Raw genomic sequence first — 26,519 nt, 5'->3', positions numbered from 1 at the left:
TTTTTTTTTGTTCTGGATCCAATCCAGGAAACCATTTTGTATTTAGTTGTCATGTCTTCTTAGTCTCTTTTTGTCAGTGACAAGTTCATAGTCTTTCCTTGTTTTCATGGCCTCCACCATTCTAAGGAGTATCCTTTAAGTATTTTGTAGAATGTCCATCATTTTGGACTTATCTGACATTTTTTTCATCATTAGATGGAGGCCACAGGTTTGGGGAAAGAACACCAGATACTCCATACTCATGTCGTATTTTTTTAGCCCCAGCCATAGAATCAGAATTTCTCCAAGGAACCCTGGATCTTTGTATTGGAGAATGGTATTTACAAACCCAGACCTGGGTACTAGGTGTGTTTGTTGCCACTGGGGTATCGCTGCTTCTAAGCCTTCTCAGTGGACAGAGCTAGGAAATATTTGTATGTATACTAATCCATGTATATAGATATATCTGTAGTTATTTCTGCATCTACCCATTTATACATATTAAGCTAAACAAGAGTTCATACAATCATCTCCAACTCTAATCCAGTACCATAGAGTTTATTCCAGCTCTCCCTCCTTGCTTATCCTGTAAATCCCTCTGACAGTGAGAAACCTGAATCTCACTACTCATCATCTATTTAGATATTTATTTAACTCCAATATATGAGTATATACAAAGCAGGTTCAGAATTATTAACCCAATACCCCTATAAGACACAAATTTACCAACTAGAATACAGTGTTTCTGTTGTGTTCCTTTGTCTTTAGCTATACATTTTCCAGTCAAAATCAATTTTCCAAAGTTACTTAGGCCAGCTCCTTCCCCCCCCCCACCCCCCACCGTCCCTTCAATGAGGTAAGGTCATACATTTGTAATACAGGTAGATTCCCTTGTCACAGTTGCATTACATCCACCGATCCCCAATACCTAAAAAATCATTGCATACATTAAGGTTAATTCCATGTGATGTAGTTTTATGGGCCTTAACAAATGCATAAAACAACATATCCACCATTATATAGTACCATACAGTTCTACTGCCCTAAAAATTGACCTATGTGTCCTCTTTGTAATCAACCATTTTCCTTCCCCATCATTTGCAATTTTAATATCTGAAATGATTAAAAATCAGAATGCAAATATTAAAAATCATCTTCACAGAATAAAACCTATAACTGTAAGGAGAGTCACTGCTTAAAAGTTATTAGCATTGAGGGGTCATAATTTGTCACTTTAGAGGTCTACACTGGAAAAGAAGATACCCAAGTTCTTCAATTAGCTTTCCCATGGTGTTATTCTAAAATGTGAGACTATGAGATCACCCTTGATGTTGTAAATGGTTGAGAGTTGAATTCTAGTCCCAAGCACTTATTTCCTGCATTTATAAAATATTCTCCAAGGAAGGAACCTAATAGCTTTGCTCAAATGTTTAGGATTGAATTTTTAATGGTTTACTAGAGAAATATTAAAAAACAAAAACTACATTGTGTGACAATAAACTAGAAAATGATCTTTACAAGCTATTTAATTTGCTGTATCAATTATGTGATTATTTGCTCTTCATTAATATGCTATGAGCTACTCAAGCTGATAAATAAGAAAATTATAAAAACCTTCATATGGCTTATTTGCACTCTCTAAAACACACAACATAAGGTTTGGACGTTTTCATTGTATTTACATTTAAATAGTGTGTGAAGTCTGTACAGATTTTGCGTACAATGAAAGAATCACATGCTCAAAGGCAGCGTCATATGGCAAGGTGGTTAACTACACAGGTCTGAGCAGAACAATCTACTTGAGGGAAGTATTATCATCAGTTAAGGACTTTAAGTTTAGCTTTCTCCCCCTGGTGGTAGTGTCTGCCATGATAATAATTTTAAAAATACTTGGATAGTATCTGAATGTTATGGCTGCTACAGTCAATAATAGGTAAGTAAGTGGGGGATAAAAGTAGATTTAAATGAAATAGAAGCAGATCTCAAAACTCTTCTAAAGGAAGCACTTGTTTCCTATAGTTCCTCTTTTTTTCCCTAAAATGCAATTATAACCATTACATCATTGTAAATTACATGCTGGGGTTATCTCAGTAGGTATCTGCCAAATGTAAAACTTACAGAAGGTCTTCAATGTAATCATGATGTTTTATCATTTTAATTACAAACTCTTTAAAAAAACTCCCTGAAGTGTACCAATTGGGGTGGTCTAAATTAACAGTATTTTAGTAGCCCAAGGGTAGTAAAAATAGATTGAACTACCAAATTTCATCATACTTATAGCAGCTGTCTTCCTGCCTCTAGGAAGCGAAGTATTTAACAAAGCAGACAGCTTGGCATTGGCATCTGATTAGCAGTGTGGGTATTGTCAGACAGAATGTGCTTAGCTCTTTTGTTCTGGGGTTTGATTAGAAATCTGGAGAGCAGTGGCATCATGTAACTTTATTGTTAAGGCTTCTGAAAGGTAAATAAACTGATGCTTTTTCTCTGGTATTGTCCGGGAAAGACTGATTAATGCTTTGCTAGGAATATGCTCTATCAAATTTACATAAAATCATTATTTTTTTCCTTAAAAAATACACCAAAGATTGATTTAAAAGGCAGATCTTAAAATCATTTCAGTTAAATATTTTATATATTAAAAGTATTTTTACAATAGGGTGCTATGAGTCATATTGAGTCCTGTAATTAAAATACTTTGGTGGGGAGAAAGAATGGTCATTTTATAGCACATAAATATAAGATTCTTTTCCTAAAAATATCAACAGTCTAAACGAAGATTCAGAAAATGTTTTTTAAATGCAGATGAACATCACATTGGAAAAAATAAGTTTTGTAAGAATAATACAGTTTTGATGCAGGTGCCCAAACATTAAACTATAAAAGGTGACTTTAATTACCTTCTCCCTACAAATTTCTTTGAAAATTTATTACAAATGATTGTGCTTATTGGCAGAGTTCAAAATCAGTAGAGTCCATGCAAACAATCTACTTCAATGAGAAGTACATTCTTTTACTCTATCAAATCCATCGGAGGTAATCAGACTGGATGTTTTATTCAACAGGACTGAAGAAAATTGTTCTACAATAGGTTAATTCAAAATGGCAGCATAGAAAATGCATCTGTCAGTGGGGATCAAATTACAGGGCAAGCTCCTCTCAATGCTTAGAAAAACAAGTCTGCAGTTCTACAGATTATGTGCCTGTGTGTGTTTAAAGGGGTGGGAAAGGAGCTAAATATCTGAGCTAACCTCCAATTAAAGTCAATCATAAAAACAGCCAATTTAATGAGTACGGATTTCTTTGGGTAATTATAACACCAACCACTTTTTTCTCTTTTAAATCTGTAATTCTGCCTTCTTGTTATTGCTTGCTTTGTCATTAATCGCCTCAGGACCTTGATTTCCTAGCAACAGACTGCCACCAAACATTTGGCTCCTGTTCAACATTTTCTTTGTGAAAAATGGCACTGCTGTTGCCGCCTGGGCTGCTGCAGCTATACTGGCTGTGTAAGTGCTCTAATAATGTATTCCACTGGAAAAAAAAAATCACATGATATGGGGTGCAATGACTGAGCTCAGTTAATTACTGAGCTGGGAAGTTTATCTACAATCTAAAAGCTGTGTTGAGGGGGAAGAAGATATAAGGATTTAAAAGGTGCTCCTTGCATTATCAATAATTTGCAGGTGAGAATTTACATAGAAATATTTTATTCTTGAGTTGACAGGTTTCTGTTTAAGTTTATTTAGGAAAGGGTACAAAAGGCCAATGTCACTCAAATGTTGCCTGACAAATTCTTTCTCTATAAAATAGCCCCAAACACACAAAAGAACCACAAAACAGTTAGCTACAATTTTAAAAAGCAAATTAACCTATGTATCTGTCAGCTGTTTCTTTTCTAGTTAAGGCAAAAATCATGTGAATATGTAAATATTGTATGAGATGGCAGAATGAGATTTTCATTCACAACATGAACACTAGACACAATGAAAATAGAATAATTCAAATATTGTGGTTTGGTATATTCACCACTTAAAATAACTATTTTATCATCCATGGTAAGAGAAGAAAAGATGCTTATCATTATTTCTAAAATAATTCACTTGGGATTGAAAAAAATCAGACTTTATAATTGGAAACTTAGTGAAAAGGTAGATATTTTGCCATTTTTTACTTGGTGGATTTAGTGAGATTCTCCATGCCTTAGAAATACTACCACTTCCAGTAATGATAGTTACTGGAATGATAGTTATGGAAATTAACATGGCATGCCAGATATGGTTCGCTGATACCTTGCTTTAGTTCTCACAAATATGGCTTTATAAGACTGACATGTTTCAGGACTGCTGTCAGGATATAATTTAACAGACCCAAGAGTACACTAAGTATTATGGAAACATCTGTGAAACTAATAAGTCAGTGGACATTATGATTCTTACCAATGTCTATGTACTGTATAAAAATACTTCCCACAAAGTATAGCCCCAATTCAGCTCATGTGAGGAAGTGAAAATGCCACAGTCTACCTGAAACATCACAATGACCACCTTGACAGGTTGAAATATAAATGGCATTAGGGAATGTTTATAAAGGAGCAGTAGCATTAAAAGGTCTTTGGTTTTATCCAGGTAGTTAAAATATATAGATATTTTTAGAAGAGAGCAAATGAGTTAAAAATATTTAAATAATTTTATAAAATTCTGCTTAGTGCTGGCACTAAACCACATCATTTCACCATTGAGTCTGATTTTGCCCTTCAGTATATTTTTACAAAAAACAATTCTTGGTTGATATAAGAAAGCAAATACACATTCACAATCAGAAAAGTTTTAGAAATCCAGAATGGACGTTTTCTAATATGAAACTATAACTGGAATTATATGTCAATTTAATTCACTATTTACTATGACAAGTTCTTGACCTGGACTCTATGAATTAGCAAAAAGTCTTTTGAAATCTATCAACATTGAAAAATTACATGAAAATTTTATAAGTGAATAAATTTTTCTGGGAGGGTTCAAAATTCAGAAAACACTAAAAACCACTACACTAAGCATATCAATCTACCTGAGCGATGCTAGTTGACATTCACAGGTAAAATACTATTTTAAGACGCAATTTAGTTTACTTTAGCTGTCAAATTAAATAAATGTTAACCTTACAAGAAGCTACGTATCTATAAAAGTAATTATTTCTCAAGGATGAATAATGCAATATACGGTGCTTTTTTGATCTTTTATATGTGTCTTTCTGAAAAACATGAACTAAAAATTTGTGGTAGGTTATTCTACATTTTATATTTTATTTGATTATGATTGTTTCTGTAACCTCTCTTACACTTAACAATAACGTAACAATACAAGGTGGTCTTAACTTCTTTACACAATGAAGAAAGAAAGAAATACTTAGAAAACGAATACACAAAATGACTATTCAGGACAGCAGAGCTGAACAGGTTTGGGAGGTTGGATAAAAATGAGATGTTTGGGACGATGGGAGTTACAGAGAAAAGTATACAAGGAAATTTGGAAAAGCAGCAATCTATCTTTTGAATATCTTCAACTATTTAGGATTTGATAATGTTCCTAATTATATCAGAACAATGTCAGTGAAAACACTAATGCGAGTATGTCCTTTGAGTCTAAAGTGTTCCCTACAGCCTGCCAGAAGCTTTTGCAAAGGGGCAGAGAAAACACATGACAGACACAAGAGAGTAGAGTCAAACGAGCCCTATTGTATAGCTGAGAAACCTGCATTCGCCTGAAATTGTGTAACAGCAAATATGGATTTATACATGAGCTTGCCTTCTTAAGTAAGTATTGGAAGGAAAGAAAAGTGTTTTCTAATTTTTTCATCTACTTTACCAAATCTAATTTGTTTAAAACTTCATCTACTACATGTCAGCCTCCCATATCAGAAAAAATTAACATTTTTAAAGAACTGACCCCAAAACATAGTAATATTATATCTACAACAAATAAATGAGAACAAAAGCTTAAAAGACCCTCTTAAAGCACCTGTAAAAGAGAAATAGGTAACAGCAAGAAATCAAAATAGATTTATTTGACTTGCACTATACATGTCAAAGAACAAAGACATAAATTCATTATTTGTCTAATTAGGAACAATTACACTATTTGTAGCCATAATACCTAGGTATCATTGAGAAGTGTGGGTATAAGATTGAATCCAGGGGCCACAGAGAATAACTGCTAATGGGTACAAAGTTTCTTTTTGTGGGGATGTGAATGTTCCAAAATTAGATTATGGCTACTGGTGCAGAACTCTGTAAATATACTAACAATCATTGAATTATACACTTTAAACAGGTGACCTTTATGGTATATAAATTTCTCAATAAAGCTGCTATAAAAAAATTAAATCCAATTTTATTTATCTAGAAGGATAGCAACAGCAGAACATATGGGTTAAACCACATTAGGTTATAGAGATTCTATTATGTGCACAGTAAATATGTTGGAAACAGATACAGTTCTACAGATACTATACTGTTTATGTCCAGTTTATATACAATTTCAAAGATATGACAACTAGCACATAAAGATGTACACTGCCATCATAATGTTTATAAATTTTGCCTCTCTTAATCATGTTTATTAAAGAGATTTAGTAAACACCTCATTTTCCCAAGCAATTGCTGATTGGTCTGAAATATATAAATAAAGTAAATGGAAGTGGAAACATTTCAGTAGATGGTTTGTTAATTCATTTGGGGCTCTGTATAAGGGCCTCCTGTCTTAACAACTAAGTGCTATACATATGTTTATTTTCTTACCATTCTAAGGCAATTAGCACATAGCGTGGTTTCCAAGTTCACATAAAATTTCAAGGCTTCATTATAATGCCACAGTCTAAAACACAAAAATCTTTAGAGCTCAAAGCTTCTTTAACCAATACTATCTTACTCCTACTATATATAAGTAAAATGATTATTCTGTTTAACTAAAAATAGCATTACTTTAATATTCCATAGATTCCCTCCATCTTAGGAGAGAGTTTTACTTTTAATAGCTGCCAAAAATGACACTTAAGAAAAGTTACAGGAATAGAGAAGTAAATTGCCCAACTTGGATAAAATATGTATCTATAAAAATCACAAAGCATTAGTATCACTAACAAATGATACTCTTAGAATTTAACCTGACAGAAAAAAAGCAATTTTAGAGAAACTGGAAATGAATACAAGTAGGACTTCAATAATCACACTCATTTGAAAAATTTTCTAACAAGAATCGAAGATTGTCCCTATTAAGGCAGAAGTGAGAACAATAATTATTTGTGTAACTTACTGAACATCAATAACATATGGAAAATGTTTTAAAGTTAAAAATTGAACTCTAATGCTAATATTTAATAAGAAACATAATTAGCAGTCTTTTTCTTGTATCTTTCTGTATTATATTTATCTATCTTTATATTAAAACTATATTCTGTATTATATTTATCTATCTTTATATTAAAACTATCTTTCCCATAGTTTTGGCCTTTTATACTACTTGAAGGGATGTCAAATTGGCACACAAAATTCTAAACTCCTACATGACAAAGAATTGTATATACCGTCAGGAATTAAATAGAAACATGAAATGCTCCAGATAGAAGAAAAAAATACCCACAAAAAAACCCCACACATTTCTTCTCATTTTATTTTTGGAATTTATAAACGTAATAGTTAAGGTCACCTGCAAGGACGTTTTCAAATAAAGGCTGAACAATTCATAGGTAATCCCTAATGAAATCAATGAAGCAGTCCAGAACAAAATGGTCAAAATCTTGAGCAAAAAATAAAGGAAGAAAACTATAGTGGGAGTTCCAATCCATGAGTTTAAAAACTGCATTCAAACACTGATAAAACGGAAAGTCAGAGGTAGTTAGTTAATTAATAATCTCAGAAGACTATTACAGATAAATTGATAAATTCCAATTAGAATCCCAAAAATTGCTTTCAATTTAATCTAAATGTTTTACAAAGAACTGTGATATTACTAAATCAACTGTCATTCACAAAATAGCTTACATTAAAAATATCTATTAGTTTACTTTCTCTGATAAAGTATATTCATTATATTCATTATAATACAGCTTTCAAAGGAAGACATTATAAAAGCTTTTTCTATGGTCTAATATGGTTTAAGGCAATGAGTTTTAAGTAACTGTATGTTATTAAAATTTCTTCAACTGTAGAGACTTGGGGGAGTATGGAGGGTGGCAAATCTCAAATATGTATATTAAGTAATTGTTATCTTTCATGTCTCTTTATATTACTCCAATTCCTTAGGTTACCATTATAAGACAGATTCACTCACTTTCGCTAGAACTTTTTAAAAATCTTTTCATGACAGAGTTAACAATACCAGTGACACATACTAAATTTTGAACATAATCAGAACCATCTTTCATGATTTCCAATCAAGTTTTATGTAAGCATATCTTTAGTAAATATTATCAAATTGTAACCAAATCCTAAAAAAAACACCAATCATATATTTCATGATCCATTTATTCTAATTTGTTATTCAACATTTTAGAAAACATATGTAAAATTTCAAATATATAATTTCTTAGACCAGATTTCTTACGATTTATAACATCTCATTTTAAGGGCATATGTTATTGCTTTCAGATTACTGATAAAGATATTTAACTGCAACTGAGGCTAAATAGCAATTCTATTAAGATAAATTATTACACACGGCGTCATTAAGAATTTTACTAGAAACCCCAGCAACTAGGCCAAACAAAGTGAGAGATGTAAAACCCAAATAGTTGTTACTGACCATTATTTGTCCTTTATATACAAATATTCCTATTTCTTCCCATCTCTGACCTCTATTCCTTTACTCCAAGAACGTACACTTCTCCAAACTATATTTCCTCTACTACCTCCGTTTATCCCAAAAGCAAACATTAGTAACAGTTGAAAACCCTACCCTCACAAAAATTATATTCCCCAAAATGGTAAAATTCCAGGCTGAAAATAAATAAAAGCAGTCAATATGGAATTATAAAATAGGTAAAAAAAAAGATCTGTAATGTGCCATGGGAACTGGAAAAATCACAGAAAGATGGAAATAGGCACAGATGCCAAAGGAAAATTCAAACTCCAAGACCCATATTCTCAGACAATTATTGACAAACTATGATTCACTATTCTTTCATATATAATTCTTTTTACTCTGTAAAAAAAGGCACAACATGCAGCTAATGTAATTTATGCAAAGTAAGTCACAAGGCACTGAAAATTTTTTATTAAACCTATCTTAAATATCTGCTTAATCTCCAAAGTTAAATATTCTCCCTATAATAGGCCTAAACTTGCAAGCTGATTTGTGCTTTACAGCATATTTGAAACTTGGCAACTTTTTCTCATCAAAAAAAAAAAGTTATTAGAAATAATGCATAGATTTCTATGCAAAATCCTACCATACTCAAAATGTAAGCCAAAACACTGTAAAGGGATGACTGAAAATATTTTTTAAAATTACTGCAACATTAGTAATTAATTATACATAGATGAACAGTTATATATTAGCTGAAAGTTTTTAAAACTATTTTTAAATGACAAAATGGGAGATAGAGAATTTTACAGAATCTAATAGAATAAGACTTTGGGGAACTTTTGAGGTTGAGTCTCCCTCAAGACTAATTTAAGACTAATTTCTCAACTTGGGATTTCTGCTTTCTGCTATTACTTGATTATTCCCTATAATACACCTATTAGTAGGGGTGTTGGTCATGCAGACATTCAAATAGTTCAAGGAAGGAAAAATAAAATTTGGGGACAGGGAAAGAAAGAATTAACTAGGTTAACTGAGAACTAAATCTGCAATTTAAAATAGATATACCTTGTTCCAGGAAAAGTCAGTATAGAACAATGGACACAAAGATAAACCATGGTTAAGTTACCAACAGGTTCAAATTCAAAGGAAAAGTTAGTGAGGCAATCTTGTAGAAAAAGAGAGACATCTTAAAAATGGGAAAACAAAGTCAACCTGGGGATTTCCACTTTCAACCAAGATGGAGTGAATGAAGGATGGATTTACACATCTACCTTAAACAACTATAAAAATGGAAAAAAAAACACCTATGAAACAATATTCAGACAGTGAGCAATAACCAAAAAGGGACAGAATAAGGTGATCCCTACAATTAGTCAAAATTACTCCCTGGAGAGAGTTTTCAGGCTGTAGTGTGGGCTGAGAGAAGCTAAACAGCATCCAGTAGTCTCTATTCAGGAAGGTCACAGTGTCTGGCACATGCCAGGGCAGAATACTGAACAGAAGAGAGCTGCCTGAAGAAAAGAGGTACAAAAGGAGAACTCTGGAGATCTGCAGGGGCTTCCCATAAGTATTGTGCATACGCATTAGGAAACAACCCAATGCTAAGGTAAGAACCAGAAAAAAACATGTGTGATAGATATGGCAGACAAGGACATTAACAGTAGCTGTTATAACAATATTTTGTAAGTTAAATATGGTAAATGGCAACATGAGTATGTAGAGTAGACATGGCAGGGGTAAAAAAAGGCCAAAGATCAAAACTGTGTCTGAGATTTAAAAAAAAATACACTAGATGAGATTAATGGCAGATTAGATATTGCAATGGAAATGATTAGTAAAAGTCAAGACATAGCAATAGCAATTATTTTTTTTAAAAAAAGGACAGATAGAAAAAGAAATAATTCAAAAGAGCATCACTGAGCATAAGACAGTTTCAAGTGGCTTAATATCGTGTTTCCCTGAAAATGAGACCTAGCTGGACCATCAGCTCTAATGCAAATGGAGTCCTCAAAGGTGGATAGGAGTGAGCAGAGAAAATTAATTTACAGAAAATCTTCCAAACTGAACAAACCCCAATCACAAGAAACACGAAAAAAACTCCACCAAGGTACATCATAATAAAATTACTTAAAACCAATAAGAGAAAATCTTAAAATGCTAACAGAGGGAAAAAAAGACATATTAGATAAGGAGGAACAATGATAAGAATGACAACAGACTTCTTCTCAAAAAACACTGCAAGGCAGAAGACAGTGGAGAAACAGAAATGGGGTTTATCCTCCAGCCTGAAACAACACAAACAAAAACAGACATGATAAATGACACAATGTTTTCAAGACAGTGGACATCAAGAATGAAAAATAGTGATCTTTGAGAGATGGGTAAAAATCCAGGTGAGCCATAAAGTTGAATCAGCTTACTGTCTTGAGAGTTCCCAGGCTACAGCATAATAAGCAGCAAATGGAGTGAAATCCAGTGAGTTGAGGAGATAGAGCTGAATCTAGAAAGACCAGAGCCATAAGAGTTCAGAGGCTAGAATATCAGAGCAGAGAAAGCTTTACAGGAGACCCTGAAAATCTGCAGAGGATTCCCCTTGAGCATTACCAGATCAGAGCCTGGGAACCAACCACCTGATTGTATCAGAGGGAAAAGGATTAGAGAGAACAGGACCTGGGGCACACATACCTCTGAAAATAGTGCCTGTTCCCACAGCTAGAGCAGAAAAGCTCATCATTAATGGGGTATTTCATAGAGTACAGGAAAGTCTTGCCTCAGTAGTAGGGAATTTTTAGCTTTAGACCAGGGTTTCTTAACCTTGGCTCTATTGACATTTTGAAATGAATACTTCTTTGCTGTGGGGTACTGTCCCATGCTGTGGGGTACTGTCCCATGCTGTGGGGTACTGTCCCATGCATTGTAGGATGCTCAGCCACATTCCTGTCCTAAACCTACTAGTAGCAACCCTTAGTCATCACAATAAAAAAAATGTCTCCAGACTTTGCCAAAATGTCCCGCAGCAGCAAACTCGCCCCTGGTTAAGAAGCACTGCGGTTGAATGAGCACTAATAAATCATACAAACCAGACTGAAAAGCACCAAACTCATTCCAAGTAACAAGACTGGATCCCAAAATAAACTTCAATTAGATTTACAGTAATACAAAAACATCCTGCACCCAGAAAGGTAAAATTTGTGGTGTCTGACGTGCAAAGAGGAAGGAAAATACAGCTCTCAGTGAGGTGGATAACTACTCAAAACTACCCCAGAATTGACACAGATGTTAAAATGAACAGAAAAGGACATTAAAACAGTTCTTTAACTGTATTTTACATGTCCAAAGTTAAATAGAGACAGAAAAAGATAAAAGATGTAAATCAACCCTCCAGATATGAAAATAAAAAATGAAATAAAAAATATGCTAGATGGGATTAATGACAGTTCAGATATCACAGAAAAAAAATATTAGTGAACTAGAAGGCATAGCAAAAGACTATCCAAAATGAAACACACAGAGAGAAAAGAGTTCACAAGATGAAAAGGGTAGTATCACTGAGCTATGAGACAACTTCAAGTGACATAATATATTGGTAACTTGAGACCCAAAAGGAGGGTTGGGACAGAAAACATATTTAAAGAAATAATGGCTGAAAAATATTCCAAACATAATAAAAAACTATAAGATCACAACTCTAAGTTAAATAATCCCTAAGCACAAGAAACATGAAAAAGAACACACTAAGGCACAATACAATCAAACTGATCAAAACCAGTAATAAATAGGAGATATTAACAGCAGCCAGGATTTGGGGTGTCTGCCATGTTACATCCAGAGATAATGTACCAAGATGATGAGCTCAAATCTAACCATATCAATAATCAATTAAATAGGAATGGTATAAACATCCCAATGAAAAGGTAGACATTGTCATGTTGGACAAAAACTAACATTCAACAATATGTTGCCTACAAGACATGCATGCAAATAAACACACAAATAGGTTATAATAAAATAAATACACAAATAGGGGTGTTAAAAATAAACACACAAATAGGTTTTAAGTAAAAGGCAGAAAAAGATATGCCATAATATCAAAATACATTAATAGTCAAAAGAAAGTTGGATTGGCTATACTGTTACCAGCATAATAGAGCAAATTTGGGGATAATATATTACCAAGGATAAATAAATGATAAATGAGCCAAATAATCAATTCTACACCTTTATGCATCTAATAACAGGGTTTCAAAATACATGAAGAAAAGTCTGATAGCATTGCAAAGAGGAATATACAGAATCATAATGGTAGAAGGAATATCTCTAGGAAATCTCCCAGAGATTTAGAAAATAAAGATGTAGAAAATAACCCATGAGTCAAAGAAGAAAGAAAAAAAGAAAATAAAAAGTACTACAAGCTGAATGAAAATGAAAACATAAAACACCAAAATTTGTGGGAGGTAGCCAAATCAATGCTTCGAGAGACATTTACAGCACTAAATATCTATACTAGAAATGAAAAGTCTCAAATCAATGAATTATTCTTCCATCTTAAGAAACAAAGAAAAGGCAGTTGGGAGGATGGTGAGGATGAAGGAAGAGGAATAGAAGAACATATGAAATCCAAGGTAAGTAGAAAAAGGGAAATAATAAAGAACAAAAATGAAAATCAACCTGGGCTTAGATTTTTTACAAAAAGTGCTAGAAGACAATAAAACACTGTCTACAGAGTATTACTTTGTTCCACAAAATATAACATCAAACATGTTGTCTTTATATATATAAAAGCAATGAAAAGTAAATAAAAACTCAAGAAGACAGGAGCTCTGAGTTCTTAGGGGAAAAAATGTTTGATGACAAAAACACAGTCAATTAAGAAATAATCAAAATGAACAATAAAGGAATGAGGAAAGTGGGGTAAAGTATTTGGTAAGCATTTAACTCATTTAAATGTAGAATTAAGACTGTAAGAATTATAGAAGAGAATGCAAATGTTTAAACCCTAAAATGTAAAAAATGACATAAAACTATAACTACAAAAAATCAAGAGGCAGGTTGAAATATTGAGTGCTAATTTTCTCATTTTTTATGGCACATTAATGTTGTCTAAGAAAGGAAATATACAGTTTAGAAAAATTATTGTCTCTAATATCCTAACCTTGTTCATCAACCTTTTATAAATATCAGTCTTAAGGGCTATTGTAAGAAATATTTCCTATAAGAGAAGAAGAAAGATATATGTAAATATGACGCTAAGGTGAAGAGCACCTGAGATTTATATTTTTAAAAATGTAATCAGCTATCTCAACCAGTAATCCCTAATCACCTAGTGACAAGGAATTTGGTTTACACATGGCAAAAACTGAGTTTACATGCCATAAATGGGACAACTTGCTTTAAAGTTAAAAAAAAATCACAACACTTTATTTCAATCAAAAGAGAATAATATTGGTATATGCATATTCCATTTTATTTATTTTTTAGTCCGGAAAGTTTTTTATGTGACCTCTGCATTGTAGGTTCATTGCATTATGTGACCAAAAAAAAAAATGATCAAGGTTTTGAATTTTCTTAATGCTCATGACCATTACTAATTTATGGAATAATGGGAAGAATTACTGAGTATGTAGATTTGGTTTATTTTACGTAATGCAGACAGATGTCTTAATTTTGGAAACTTGTTGAATAGATATACTGAGTTGCTTCCTTAGATCAAGAACTTTTTGTAATTGAAGAGCGTTTAGAATTTCAACTTGTTAAACCTCAGTAGTTTATGATGATGATAAGAGAAGACTGCTGACCTATAGAGCCTGAGAGTATGAAGGAGTCCAGCTGATTTGATGAACTAAGTATATATATACCTACTCAATATAAAATATCCGTTTGAGCATATGCTAAGAAAAGACTAGACTGGATACTCTGTGCTCAAAGGGAATTAAAGATTTAAAAAACCTGCAGAATGTCTTTGTGAAAATAACATTACATTTCAGAAGAGACTTCACAGATTTTAATGAATAAAAAGTATGCTCTTAGTTGTTAGCAAAATAAATATCTACTGAATGTCCACCAAGAATAACAGAATCCTAGTATCCAACATGAGTCTATTTTCAGAACTATTTTAAAACAGCCAAACTCTAAGCAAACTATAGAATTACCTGGCAATGTAAAAGAGCATTCTTTTTATATAATAGCTGAAATAAAAGCTAAGAGCTACCCACTATCATCAGATATAGCAACTGGAATCCATGTTTATATTTGTTTCTGACTGATTATACTAGACAAGCTTCAAAAATAATTCAATTTTCTTTGTTAATTTGACCAAAACGAATCACTCCACACTTTATACAAATGGCACTTGTATGAACAGTTAATATTACATAAAAATTCCATTCACCCAAACTTGGCTAAAGGGTCACATGTGCATAACTGTTAAAAGTATGAGTTGTTTCCAACTTAGTTCATAATTCCGGGTCCAATGACTATCCATTGAAATAGAGAGAATTCTAACGATCAGTTAAAAAGACTTTTCCATCATAATATATTGTCATATTTCGTCAATATAAAATGTAATATAAATAATGCCAAAAATTAAACCACATGCTTTGACAATGCAGACTTTCAAGGTAAGATGGTTTGAAATAGTATATAACTACCTCTAAAGAGCCACACCACAATAACATGCTACCAAGACATTACCCTCCCCCCCAAAAAAAGACCATTCTGAGAATTAAAATAAAATAGAAGAAAATCACTAGAAAAAAATTTTAATTTTTGAAATGTTTTTCTCACATAATGGCAGAGGAGGTAATATGTCTTTCCTCTATATAATCCTCTCGGTGTAAGCATTTATTTGACAGTTATAAAAAAGGGGTAGGGTCCGCTATACAGAGGGGTCAATAACAACCTTGGAAAGCCTACAGCAGTGCACATAAACATGCTGTAGGAGACATTAACACTAGACTGAAAGAAATAATTATATTTTCAATAAACATGTTCCTACTAGATAATCAATTTTTTACCCGTCGTACCAGCTGTTTCACAGCTCAGGTAGCGAACGGCAGCAGCTGTTATATATCAAAATCGTGTATTATATGCATTTGAGGTGCTTTTAATTTTTCATAGGCATCCACTTATTTGTGATCAGCCACATTTAACTCATATTAAATAAAAACAAGGTATTCATGGGGGGGTGAATTCAGGAGGATCTTCAGTACAATCTTATTTTAGGAATAAATTTTTAACCAATGATTCTTATGCTAGAAGACTTAATAATTCAAATTACATGCTGTCCTTATTCCCAGATTTAAGAGATTTGTCACGATCAATGTTTCTGAAATATTAAATTAAAATGTGTCATGGTAATTACTATGGAATAAACAGCAATTAGGATTTTTTAGGCAAATAAGCTCAAACTGTTTGCAGTGAATATTTATACCACTAATATCCGTTTGAGCGTATGCTAAAAAAAAATGCATTCATACCCATACAATGCATTCATCGTCTACAAGTAGTCGAAAAATATAAAATGTAAATTTGCAAAATCAAAAGATCTTAAGAAACTGATTTAATACAGAATTCAATACTTGGTTAACAAACACCTATGTCTAATGCATCCAAAAAGAGGCAGACTTGAAGGTAAAAAATACAAATTACGTTACCACAGAATGATCATTAATTCCTGTTCACTATTTGTAATAATGAACGTAATGTATACTTTGAGATGGGTAAATACTTTGCAGGATAAAAGATAATTATTTAAAAAATTATATCAGCTAACAACTATAAATTATAGTGTAAACTATATACCAGAAATTTGAATTAGGTAAATACTTACTGCTATATAATAAACTCTTGCTTTTTCCACCAACATCCAGTTTTTCTCCATATCAAGATGTTTTTCTTTTTTATAACAGTTAGCAGCAGCAAGATTAGCTACAAGGGACCTAAAACAACAACAGAAAGCAAGTGGGTTTTTTTCATATACAGTTTGTTCTCTTTTTTTTTTGGCAAACTTGTCATGTATTTCTACAGTTAATTAATAGTTTTTGCAAATTTTACTTCACATTATAATTCTTCAAACTACTGTGTACTGATTGTAATAAATGTAAATAAAATTAGTTTTGTTTTGAGATTTTCTGTGAGACTTCTATGTTGCCTTTGAGATAAGCAGAGATGTTAATCCTTGTTCTAAATCCCACCTGGTATTTTCAGAAATGGGTTTTTAAGTTTCCTTTTGATACGTAAATGATAAGATTATCTACTTTCTACATTTTAAAAAAATTACGAGATGATTTATTGTAAATATAAATATGCATTAAAATAGATACACAAATATGATGTTTTTGATATTTTCAATATTTTACTGCTTTTGGTGGTAACTGCATTGATTTTAAAATTTACTTTTATTTTAAGATTTGTATTAAACTATAGCTAACATAAAACACTATACCAGTTTCAGTGCATACCATAGTTTTTCAACATTTATATACTTAAGAAGTGATCACTGTGTTAAGTTCAGCAACCATGTGACACTGTACCACGCTATCACAATATTACTGACTGCATTCCCTATACTGTATGTTACATCCCCATGACTTATTGGTTTCATACCTGGAAATTTGGACCACTTATTCCCCTTCACTTTTGCCTCCCCCTCTAATTTTTCAATTACAACTCACATTCAATATTATTTTATATTAATTTCAGGTGTACAGCATATGGTTAGACATTTGTATAATTTACGAAATGATCCCCCTAACTAGACTAATATTCACCGGGCACTATACATAGTTATTACCATATTATTGACTATATTCCCTATGCTGTACTTTACATTCCCATGACTATTTTGTAACTACCAATTTCTACTTATTAATCTCTTCATCTTTTACACCCTGCCCTCCAACCCTCTCCCAATTATCACCCCAATACATCTAGTACCTATCTAACAGCATACATAGTTATTACAATATTATTGAATATATTCCTTATGCTATTCCCTACATCCCCATAACTACTTGTAACAACCAATTTGTACTTCATAATCCTTTCCCCCTTTTTACCCACACCCCCAAACCCTCTCCCACCTGCCAACCATCAAAATGTTCTCTGCATCTGTGAGTGTGTTTCTGTTTTTGTTCATTCATTTTGTTCTTTAGATTCCACATTTCATCTGTCTTCTCTCTGTCTGACATACTCCACTCAGCACAACATCCTCTAGGTCCATCCATGCCACCGCAGATAGCAAGACCCATTCCCTTCCCTAGCCAAGCAATATTCCACTGTACATATGTACCACCTCCTCTTTATCCATTCATCCATCAATGGACACCCAGGCTGCCTCCACATTTTGGCCATTGTAAACAATGCTGCAATGAACAGATGCATGCACAGGTCCCCTCGAAGTAGTGTTTTGGGTTTCTTCGGATAAATACCCAGAAGAGGGATTACTGGATTCTTCTTTGTCTTTTGTTGCAGCCTTTGTTTTAAAGTCTATTTTGTCTGGTATGAGTATTGCTGCCCCAACTTTTTTTTTAAATTTCCATTTTCATGAAATAACATTTTCCATCCCTTTATTTTCTGTTTGTGTCTTTTAATCTGAAGTGAGTCTCCTGTAGGCACATATGTAAGGGTTTTATTTTCTTATCCATTCATCCCTATGTCTTTTGATTGGAGCATTTAATCCATTTACAGTGAAAATAACTGTTGATAGATATGTAGCAATTGCCATTTTATTATTCATAATTTTGATTTTGTTTTTTCATTTTAAGGAAGTCCCTCTAACATTCCTTGTAATACTGGTTTGGTGGTGATGAACTCCTTTAGCTTTTTCTTGTCTAGGAAGCTCTTTATCTGTCCTTCCATTTTTTTCTTTTTTAAAAACTTCATTGACTTTTTTAATTGTGGTAAAATACACATAACACGAACTTTTCCATCTTAACCATTTTTAAGTGTACAACTCAGTCATTAAGTACATCCACATTGTTGTACAAAGGAAGGAAATTCTGATGAATGTTACAGCAAAGGTGAACACTGAGGACATTATAAGTAAAATAAGCCAGCACAAAAAGACAACTACTGTATGATTCAATTTATATGAGGTACCTAGAATAGGCAATTCAAAGCGACATAATAAAAGAGAAAAAAATAGACAAAGTATAATGGTGGTTGCTCAGGGGCTGGGGGAAGAGGGAAATGGGGAGTTATTGTTCTATTTTAAATGATAACTTTGCTGGGTAGTGTACCCTTGGTTGTAGGTCCTTGTTTTTTTTTTTAATCACATTGAATATTTCCTGCCAATCTCTTCTGGCCTGCGAAGTTTCTGTTGAGAAATCAGCTAATAATCTTACGGGACCTCCCTTATAAGAAACTAATTGCCTTTTTCTTGCTGCTTTTAGGATTATTTCTTTGTTTTTAATCTTCACCATTTTAATTATAATGTGTCTTGGTATGGGCCTATTTGGGTTCATCATGTTTGGGACTCTGCTTCTTGGGCTGCATATCTGTTTCCTTCATGAGGTCAGAAAAGTTTGCAGTCATTATTTCTTCAAATAGGTTCTCAATCCTTTGCTTCGTCTCTTCTCCTTCTGGTGCCCCTAGAATGTGAATGTTGTTATATTTGATGTTGTCCCAGAGTCTCTTAAACTATCCTCATTTTTTTTTTCCTTTTGCTGTTCCGATTGGGTATTTTCTGCTCTCTTGTCTTCCAAATCACTGATTTGGTCCTCTGCTTCATCTAGTGTTCTGATGATTCCTTCAAATGCATTCTTCATTTCAGTTATTGTATACTTCACTTCTGACTGGTTCTTTTATGGTTTCTATGTCATTTTTTATACTTGCTATCTCTCTGTTGAAGTTTTCACTAAGTTCCTTGTAAGCATCCTTATAACCAGTGTCTTGAACTCTGTCTCTGATATGTTGTTTGCCACCATTTCATTTTGGGTTTTTTTCCTGGAATTCTGTTCTTTCATTTGGGAAGTATTTCTTTGTTTCTTCATTTTGGCAGCCTCTCTGTGCTTGTTTCTATGTCTTAGGTAGATCTGCTATGTTGCCCAGTCTTGCCAGGTAGTCTTATGTAGTAGGTGCCCTATGGGGCCCAGTGGCACAATATCCCTGGTCACCTGTGCTGGGTGCTCCAGGAGAGTCCCTTGTGTGGGTTGTGTGTGCCCTCCTTTTGTAGTTGAGCCTTGATTAATGTTGGCATGTCAATGGGTTGTATTGACCCTCAGGCTGACTGGCTGTGGGGTACGGCCACATCCACAGCTTACAGTCTGCTGTGCAGGTGGCTTATCCCACCTAACAGGATTCACCCCAGTGGGCTCTGGTTCCTGTTGAGACCACCCTTTGGGTGTGTCACTTGTGAAGCTAACTGGGTGGTACTGTACTGTGGTCTGAAGCTAAACTCCAAGTATGTTGGTTCTGGGGCCTCTTGGGAGGGGCTCCGGTGCTAGCCCAGGTCAGCCACCACTGTGACCAGCCCAGGAGTACCTGGTAGGAGCCACAAAGTAATCCATGTTTGGTCACTGCCTATGCTGGACCTGGAGGTGAATGGGGGAGGCTACACTGCAAATCAAGGATGTCTGCCACAAGTACCAGGTTAGGGGTAGCTCTGCAAAAAGCCAGAACTCTGAGGCCTGCTGTCAGCTGCTGGCTCCCTTAAGATTTATCAGCTACTGACAAAGCCTCCTGTGGTATGGAGTTAGGTGCGGCAGGGTCTCAGTGAGTCACCAGGATGGAGCGAGCCGAGCTCACCAGACCAACTGAAATTTAGATTTGGCCATGAGCGTGGGGTAGGGTCAAAACAGGAGAAATGGCACTGGCCTGCTGGCTGCACGGGTAAAAGACCCCCACACAGGGAAAATGGCAACTGTCCCTCCAATCCTAGCCATGAAGCCACAACTCAGTCTGCCCCTTGTACATGCCAGCATCCCCCAAGTCACTGTCCCTCCGCTGGAGCCCAGGGTGAGTGCTTGCGAGTGAGAGAGTCTGTGTGCGAGCCCTTTATGAGGACGTCTGGGTTTCCTGCAGCCTTTTGTCCTACTCAGAGAGTGTTAATCCCCACTCTTTTTCACACCAGATGTTATAGGGGGCTCCTCTTCCCAGCACCAGTGCTCTGGGGGTCCTGTTGTGGTGCTGGGGTCCCTCGCTCCTCTGTGGGGAACCTCTGTGCCAGAGATATCCCTCCTGATTTCCAACTGCCACACAGAGGTTTGAGGCCAGCTCATTTCGTGTTTCTGCCCCTCCTGCCAATCTCAATCTTTTTTATACCCTTAGTTATAAAACTTCTGTTCAGCCAGATTTCAGATGGTTCTCCAAGTTGATTGTTCTATAATTTAGTTGTAATTTGGATGTGTTCATGGGATGAGGCAAGCACAGCATTTATCTACTCCGCCATTTTGGATTACTCTCTGCTACTTTCTACATTGCAATTGTTCAAAATGCAGTTAAGACATAAAGTTACAATGCCATTATGCAAAAAAAAAAAAAAACCATGCAAATAAAAACCTGTTTTTAAGTATCAACATACTATACATTTATTATTACTTGACTTTAAAGTCATGTAAAAGATTAATTATACAAAACACACATATAAATATAGACCATATTTACTATGTAAAATTAATTGCAAAGCACTACATTTTAAGGACTGGAATAAATTTAAATTAGTTTCTACAGTTGAAAAACTGCCCTACCCTGGTCCAGTTTTGCAGCTGAAAAATCTATGCAGGACACTGCATTTAAAATCTTGCTACACGTGACACTACACAGACCTTTTTATTATTGACCAACAATTAAACTTAATAAATTATTCACATTATACACAAATTAATAAAAATAATTTTCCTTCTCATTCTGACTCAGAAATTAGAAAATAATTTGACAATATTTCACTTTTGTGATCAATGGCAACAGTTATGGTTAAAAAAAAAAACCAAACCAAATACATCATCTCATCACTTGAGATTATGATGGTTCCTGTTAAGTAAAGAGTAAGTTGATTTTTTTCCAAAACATATTTCTACTCATCCACATGCCAACTGACTACTGAAAATATATCTGTTTACGTTCAATTATAATGAATGAAAATAGGAGTAATATGCATCAGTATATGCATATGTAAATAACTATATTACAAAGTTAAGAATAATTAGTCCTAATTTATAAAAAATATTTTAGTAATCATGACTTCAGCAAAATTTTGACAAAAATGGTTACTAAATGAAAACAAACACTTCTGGTAACAGCTACTAAACTCTATCTTGATAATAAAACTACTCTTTGATAGGAAACTATCAAGTATCTCCAAAATAAAAATACAAGCATTCTTACTATCCAAATGTATTGCTTCAGAGTTTGGCAAATGAGAATCTGGATTAAGAAGATTACTGCATTACCTAAACTCTTTGATTCCTGAGTTTTGGATAGTGGTACTAAGAATTACCAGCCCTATCTGAAATAATTTATCCAAATCTGTTAGGTTCCACAATTTGGATAATGAGTTAGATCGGGAGGGCTTTCTCCAGTTTCTAATTTCCAGTATCATTTGAACAATGCTGATAGTCATAACCATAATAAATCAAGCTGTTGACATCTGGGAGACCTAATATTACCATAACTGCTCTTTAAAATAGCAATTTAGCATACAAAAATAATTTATCAATTTTACTCTAGCCTCAGTGATGTCAGAGGCAAAACTGGACTCATTTCTCTCTAATGGGAAAACTTTACACCTGAATATTAATGTTGGTTTTAGAAAAACTGAAAAGGGGAAAGGTCTAATTTCAAATATGTTTGAACAATGAGTGGTTTTATTTACTGAAACCTTAAAATCATAACAGTCTCCTATAAACAAAAAGTAAAGTTACAAGAAAGGTTTGAAAGGTTTTTGCACTCTAATTATTTTTAAAAGTTATATTTTAGTTATTTAATGACTACTGCCCCGAATAATGTCAGATCCTTAACATACATTTGCTGGATGTCAAAGAGTAAGCAAAAATAAAAGCTGGGTTGGGAAAGGGGAAGAGAGAGAAGGGAGGAAATAAAGGAAGAAAACAAGGCAAACAAGAAAGGAGAGAAAGGAATGAAGACAGGAAATTGGAGGAGGGCAGACTAAATATTTCTAGCTATAAGGAATATAAAATTTATAGTGAATCACTATTTAAAAACAAACCATCTTTGTTAATTCTAACAATATAATAGCTAAACAAGTTGTATTGTTTTTCCCATGCAAAGGAGAAAAAAGCCTATGCTGATGAGCAATATGGCAATCATGCTGCTTGCAAAGTACGAATGTACTGAAGGAAAATCTACACATAGCTGCAAAAGGCACAAATACAACTAACGTACGTAAGATCCTGAGTGATACATTCAAAGTTCATATAAAGAAGAAATTCTGGTAAGTAAAACTGTATAGAAGTGTAATGGGTTGTTTCTTGAGTGGTATATTTACCCATGACTAAGTTGTTAATGTGGATCAATGACTATTTGTCATGCCAGAAATGCTTTAGATGACCAAATGTATATGAGACTAGATATAATGTAGTATTTTATATATGTTAAAAAATATATATGTATATGTATGTGTATATTTGAATACTCCAATCTCAGGATATAGTAAAAAGAATATTTCTTTCTAATCTCAGTTTGGAAGAAAGTAGCTACAAGACATGGAATAAAATGTTTTCCTTTTCTGATCATAACTATAAAAAGTTGAGACTAGACTAGATAATCTCAAAAATTTCATTCCATTATGTCTCATGAAGACAACAACATGTTCAGTCAACAAAGATAATTAAAGAAAGGAGAAATTATGAGAAAGAAGAGTTTATTAAACGTTAAAAGCAATTATAAACTCGAGATTTAAATTCCAAATTCAGATTTTGCCAGCGTTTGAAGAGCCAACTAATACAGACCCCCGCCTTGGGGTCTCACCGACCTGTTGCCACCAGTGATACATGCAGCACAAGTTCCTGTCGGCTGCTCATTCTGCTCATAGTAATGAGCATCCACATGGGCTTCCGCAGCCTTTTTCTTCAGGATCTCCCCAAATTTATCTGTCCCGATGCATCCAAAAAATGTTGCTGCTTTGCGTGGCTGCTGAATCATCCACTGAAAAAGAGGAACATAAATAATTTTAGTAGGTCAGAAAAATGGTACACATAGTTCAGTATTCTGCCATACACAGTGATATAAAAGGGACACTTTGTTAGAAGCTATGACTGTTACGAATGGAATTCCAATCCTGTACTACTTCTTATGATAACAAATTTGATGTAACAACCACATAAAATCTTATTATACTATGTTGGGGGAGAGAAATAGGGCACAGTGGTTAAGAACTCAGAATCGAAAGTCATGTAGATCTTAGGTCAATGCTGGCTTGGTACAGAAAAATAACAGCTGAGTCTCAATAGAAATAGCATAGCAATGTCATTAAAAGCCCAGAATCTATCCTGAAGACTATCTATCTGTCTGGGTTCAAATTTTGCCTCTGCCAATTATTGGCTGTATGAGTAAGAATATGTCACTTCATATTTCTATGCTTCATTTTCCTCCTCTGTAAATGAAAAAATGAGTTTTCTTTCTCATTTGTTTGTCTTGTTCTTTTTGGTTTATATACTACATATCAGTGAAATCATAGGGTTCTCTGCTTTATCTGTCTGACTTATTTCACTTAGCATTATACTCTCAAGATCCATCCATAGACACAGACAATAATTTAGTGGTTACCAGAGGGTAAGGGGGTGGGGGGTGGGTGATGAGGGTAAAGGGGATCAAATATATGGTGATGGAAGGAGAACTGACTCTGAGTGGTGAACACACAATGGGATTTATAGACGATGTAATACAGAATTGTACACCTGAAATCTATGTAAATTTACTAACAATTGTCACCCCAATAAATTTAATAAAAAAAATTAACCATCAAAAAAAATGAAAAAATGATTATAAATATACCCCAAAAGGTTGCTGAGGATTATATTAAATAATTTAATTTAATATATATGCATAACTGAGCCTAGTACCCAGCACATAGTAAATTATATAGATAGATATACATATATATGCTGTCATTGCCACTATTGCCATACTTGTCATATATAAATTAAGCTAAACTCTGTTCAGGTCTAATAAATTGTTTTAAAAATTCCAAAGTGTTAAAAATTCTAATTCTATTATCTCATTTTTTCATTAGTCTCATAAACTTTAATTTCTTTGTTATAAATTAATAACAGTGGATTTCTTTTAAAATGAATACTTTTCACTGATACAAAAAGTGAAAAGCATGCATTTCACAATTAGCTCAAATTCCTAAAGTTTGTAAAATTAGCTATTCTAAAGCCACCGCCTATTTTGTTTTTAACACTTACAGTTAGAAAAATACTCAATATACAAAGTGAAAAAACAGCAAAATCTTATCACATTCTCAAATATTTGGTGTATAAAAGAAATGCATGTATATTTGAGAGTTAAAAGGATGATGAGAGAAACAAAAGGTAACAGAGAAAACTGTAAGATAGAGTAACTATATATGATGATCTACCAATTCTACTTCTAGGGATTTATGCTGAAAATTCATGTCTATAAATATACAATAATGTATGTATAGATATTCTTTGAGACATTATTTGTAAAAACAAAATGTTGGAAACAACCTAAATGTCCATCCATAGAAGACTTCAATGAGAAAAAAAAAACAAATGAGAAAATTGAATACAACAAAAGCAAAGAAATACCAAATTATAATCACAGAATACAAACAACTTTCAACATACTAATATAAGCAAAAATAAAAACCAAAAATATCTTGAATTTTAATAGTAGGTTTATTGTTGGTAATGCTCTTGGTAAAACTATTTGCATGTACTGTAGCATATAGCAAATGAATGTAAGTTGAGATGGTCAGAAAGTAGGCTTGCACTGTAGAAGGGCAATATAAATATGGAATGGGGTAAGAGAAGAAGGTTCCAAGCAAGAATTCCGAGAGATACCGTCTTAACCAAATAATTTAACTTAGCATCTTCAATAAGGCAAGAAACTAACATTATTACTTTCTACTGTGATGCAATGAGAAATACACAGGATCACTTATGTAGTATTCATGCCAAAAATATTTAACCTGAATCTAATCATGAGGACACAATCAGACTATGTATGGCACATCATTTTATAAGCAACTGGCTTGGAGTTTTAAAACAAGGAAATGCCTAGTAAGACACACACACACACACACACACACACACACACCCGCCGTCCCTCTCCCCCCACACACTCACAAACAAAGGTAGGAAGAAGGACTGTTACAGATTATAGTAAATTAAAGAATTATGACACATACATGCAAGGTGTAATCCTTACTGGGTCCTAGATTGAGAATTAAATAAAATAGCTATAAAAGACACTATTAGAATAATTGCTGAAATTGGAATACTACTTATTTTATATCAGAAAATAATACTGTATCAAATTTCTCAAACGGGACAAACAATTCAAAATGGTTCAGGGAATTTTTCTTTCTCCCATCTGACTTATTTCATTTAGCATAATATTCTCTAGGTCCATTCATGTCATTGCAAATGGTTATATGTGGAATCTAAGGAACAGAATAAACAAACAAACAAAACGGAAATAGATTCAGAGATATAAAGGAAAAAAAAGTGATGGTTGCTAGATGGGAGAGGGAAAGGGCTGGGGGAGAAGGTAAAGGGATTAGAAAGTACAAATCAGTAGTCCAATATTGCCACGGGG

General features: G+C 33.6%; 1 protein-coding gene across 6 annotated transcripts in view; it reads right to left on the bottom strand.

Annotated features, from left to right (window-relative positions):
• ADK (adenosine kinase) overlaps positions 1-26,519 on the bottom strand; it is a 458,470-nt gene that overhangs the window by 218,386 nt on the left and 213,565 nt on the right. For all 6 annotated transcript variants that reach the window (XM_081073615.1, XM_081073620.1, XM_081073618.1 and 3 more), the window contains 2 exons: positions 23,707-23,879; positions 16,606-16,714 (listed from right to left, as the gene is read on the bottom strand). In XM_081073615.1, coding sequence (XP_080929741.1) covers positions 16,606-16,714; positions 23,707-23,879 — 282 coding nt within the window. The remainder of the gene's footprint in view (positions 1-16,605; positions 16,715-23,706; positions 23,880-26,519) is intronic.

This window comes from Rhinolophus hipposideros, assembly GCF_964194185.1.
Source record: "Rhinolophus hipposideros genome assembly, chromosome: 15".
In the NCBI taxonomy this organism is placed as follows: domain Eukaryota; kingdom Metazoa; phylum Chordata; class Mammalia; order Chiroptera; family Rhinolophidae; genus Rhinolophus; species Rhinolophus hipposideros.
Note: the sequence above shows the minus strand (reverse complement) of the source record. Positions and strands in the feature narration are given on the sequence as shown.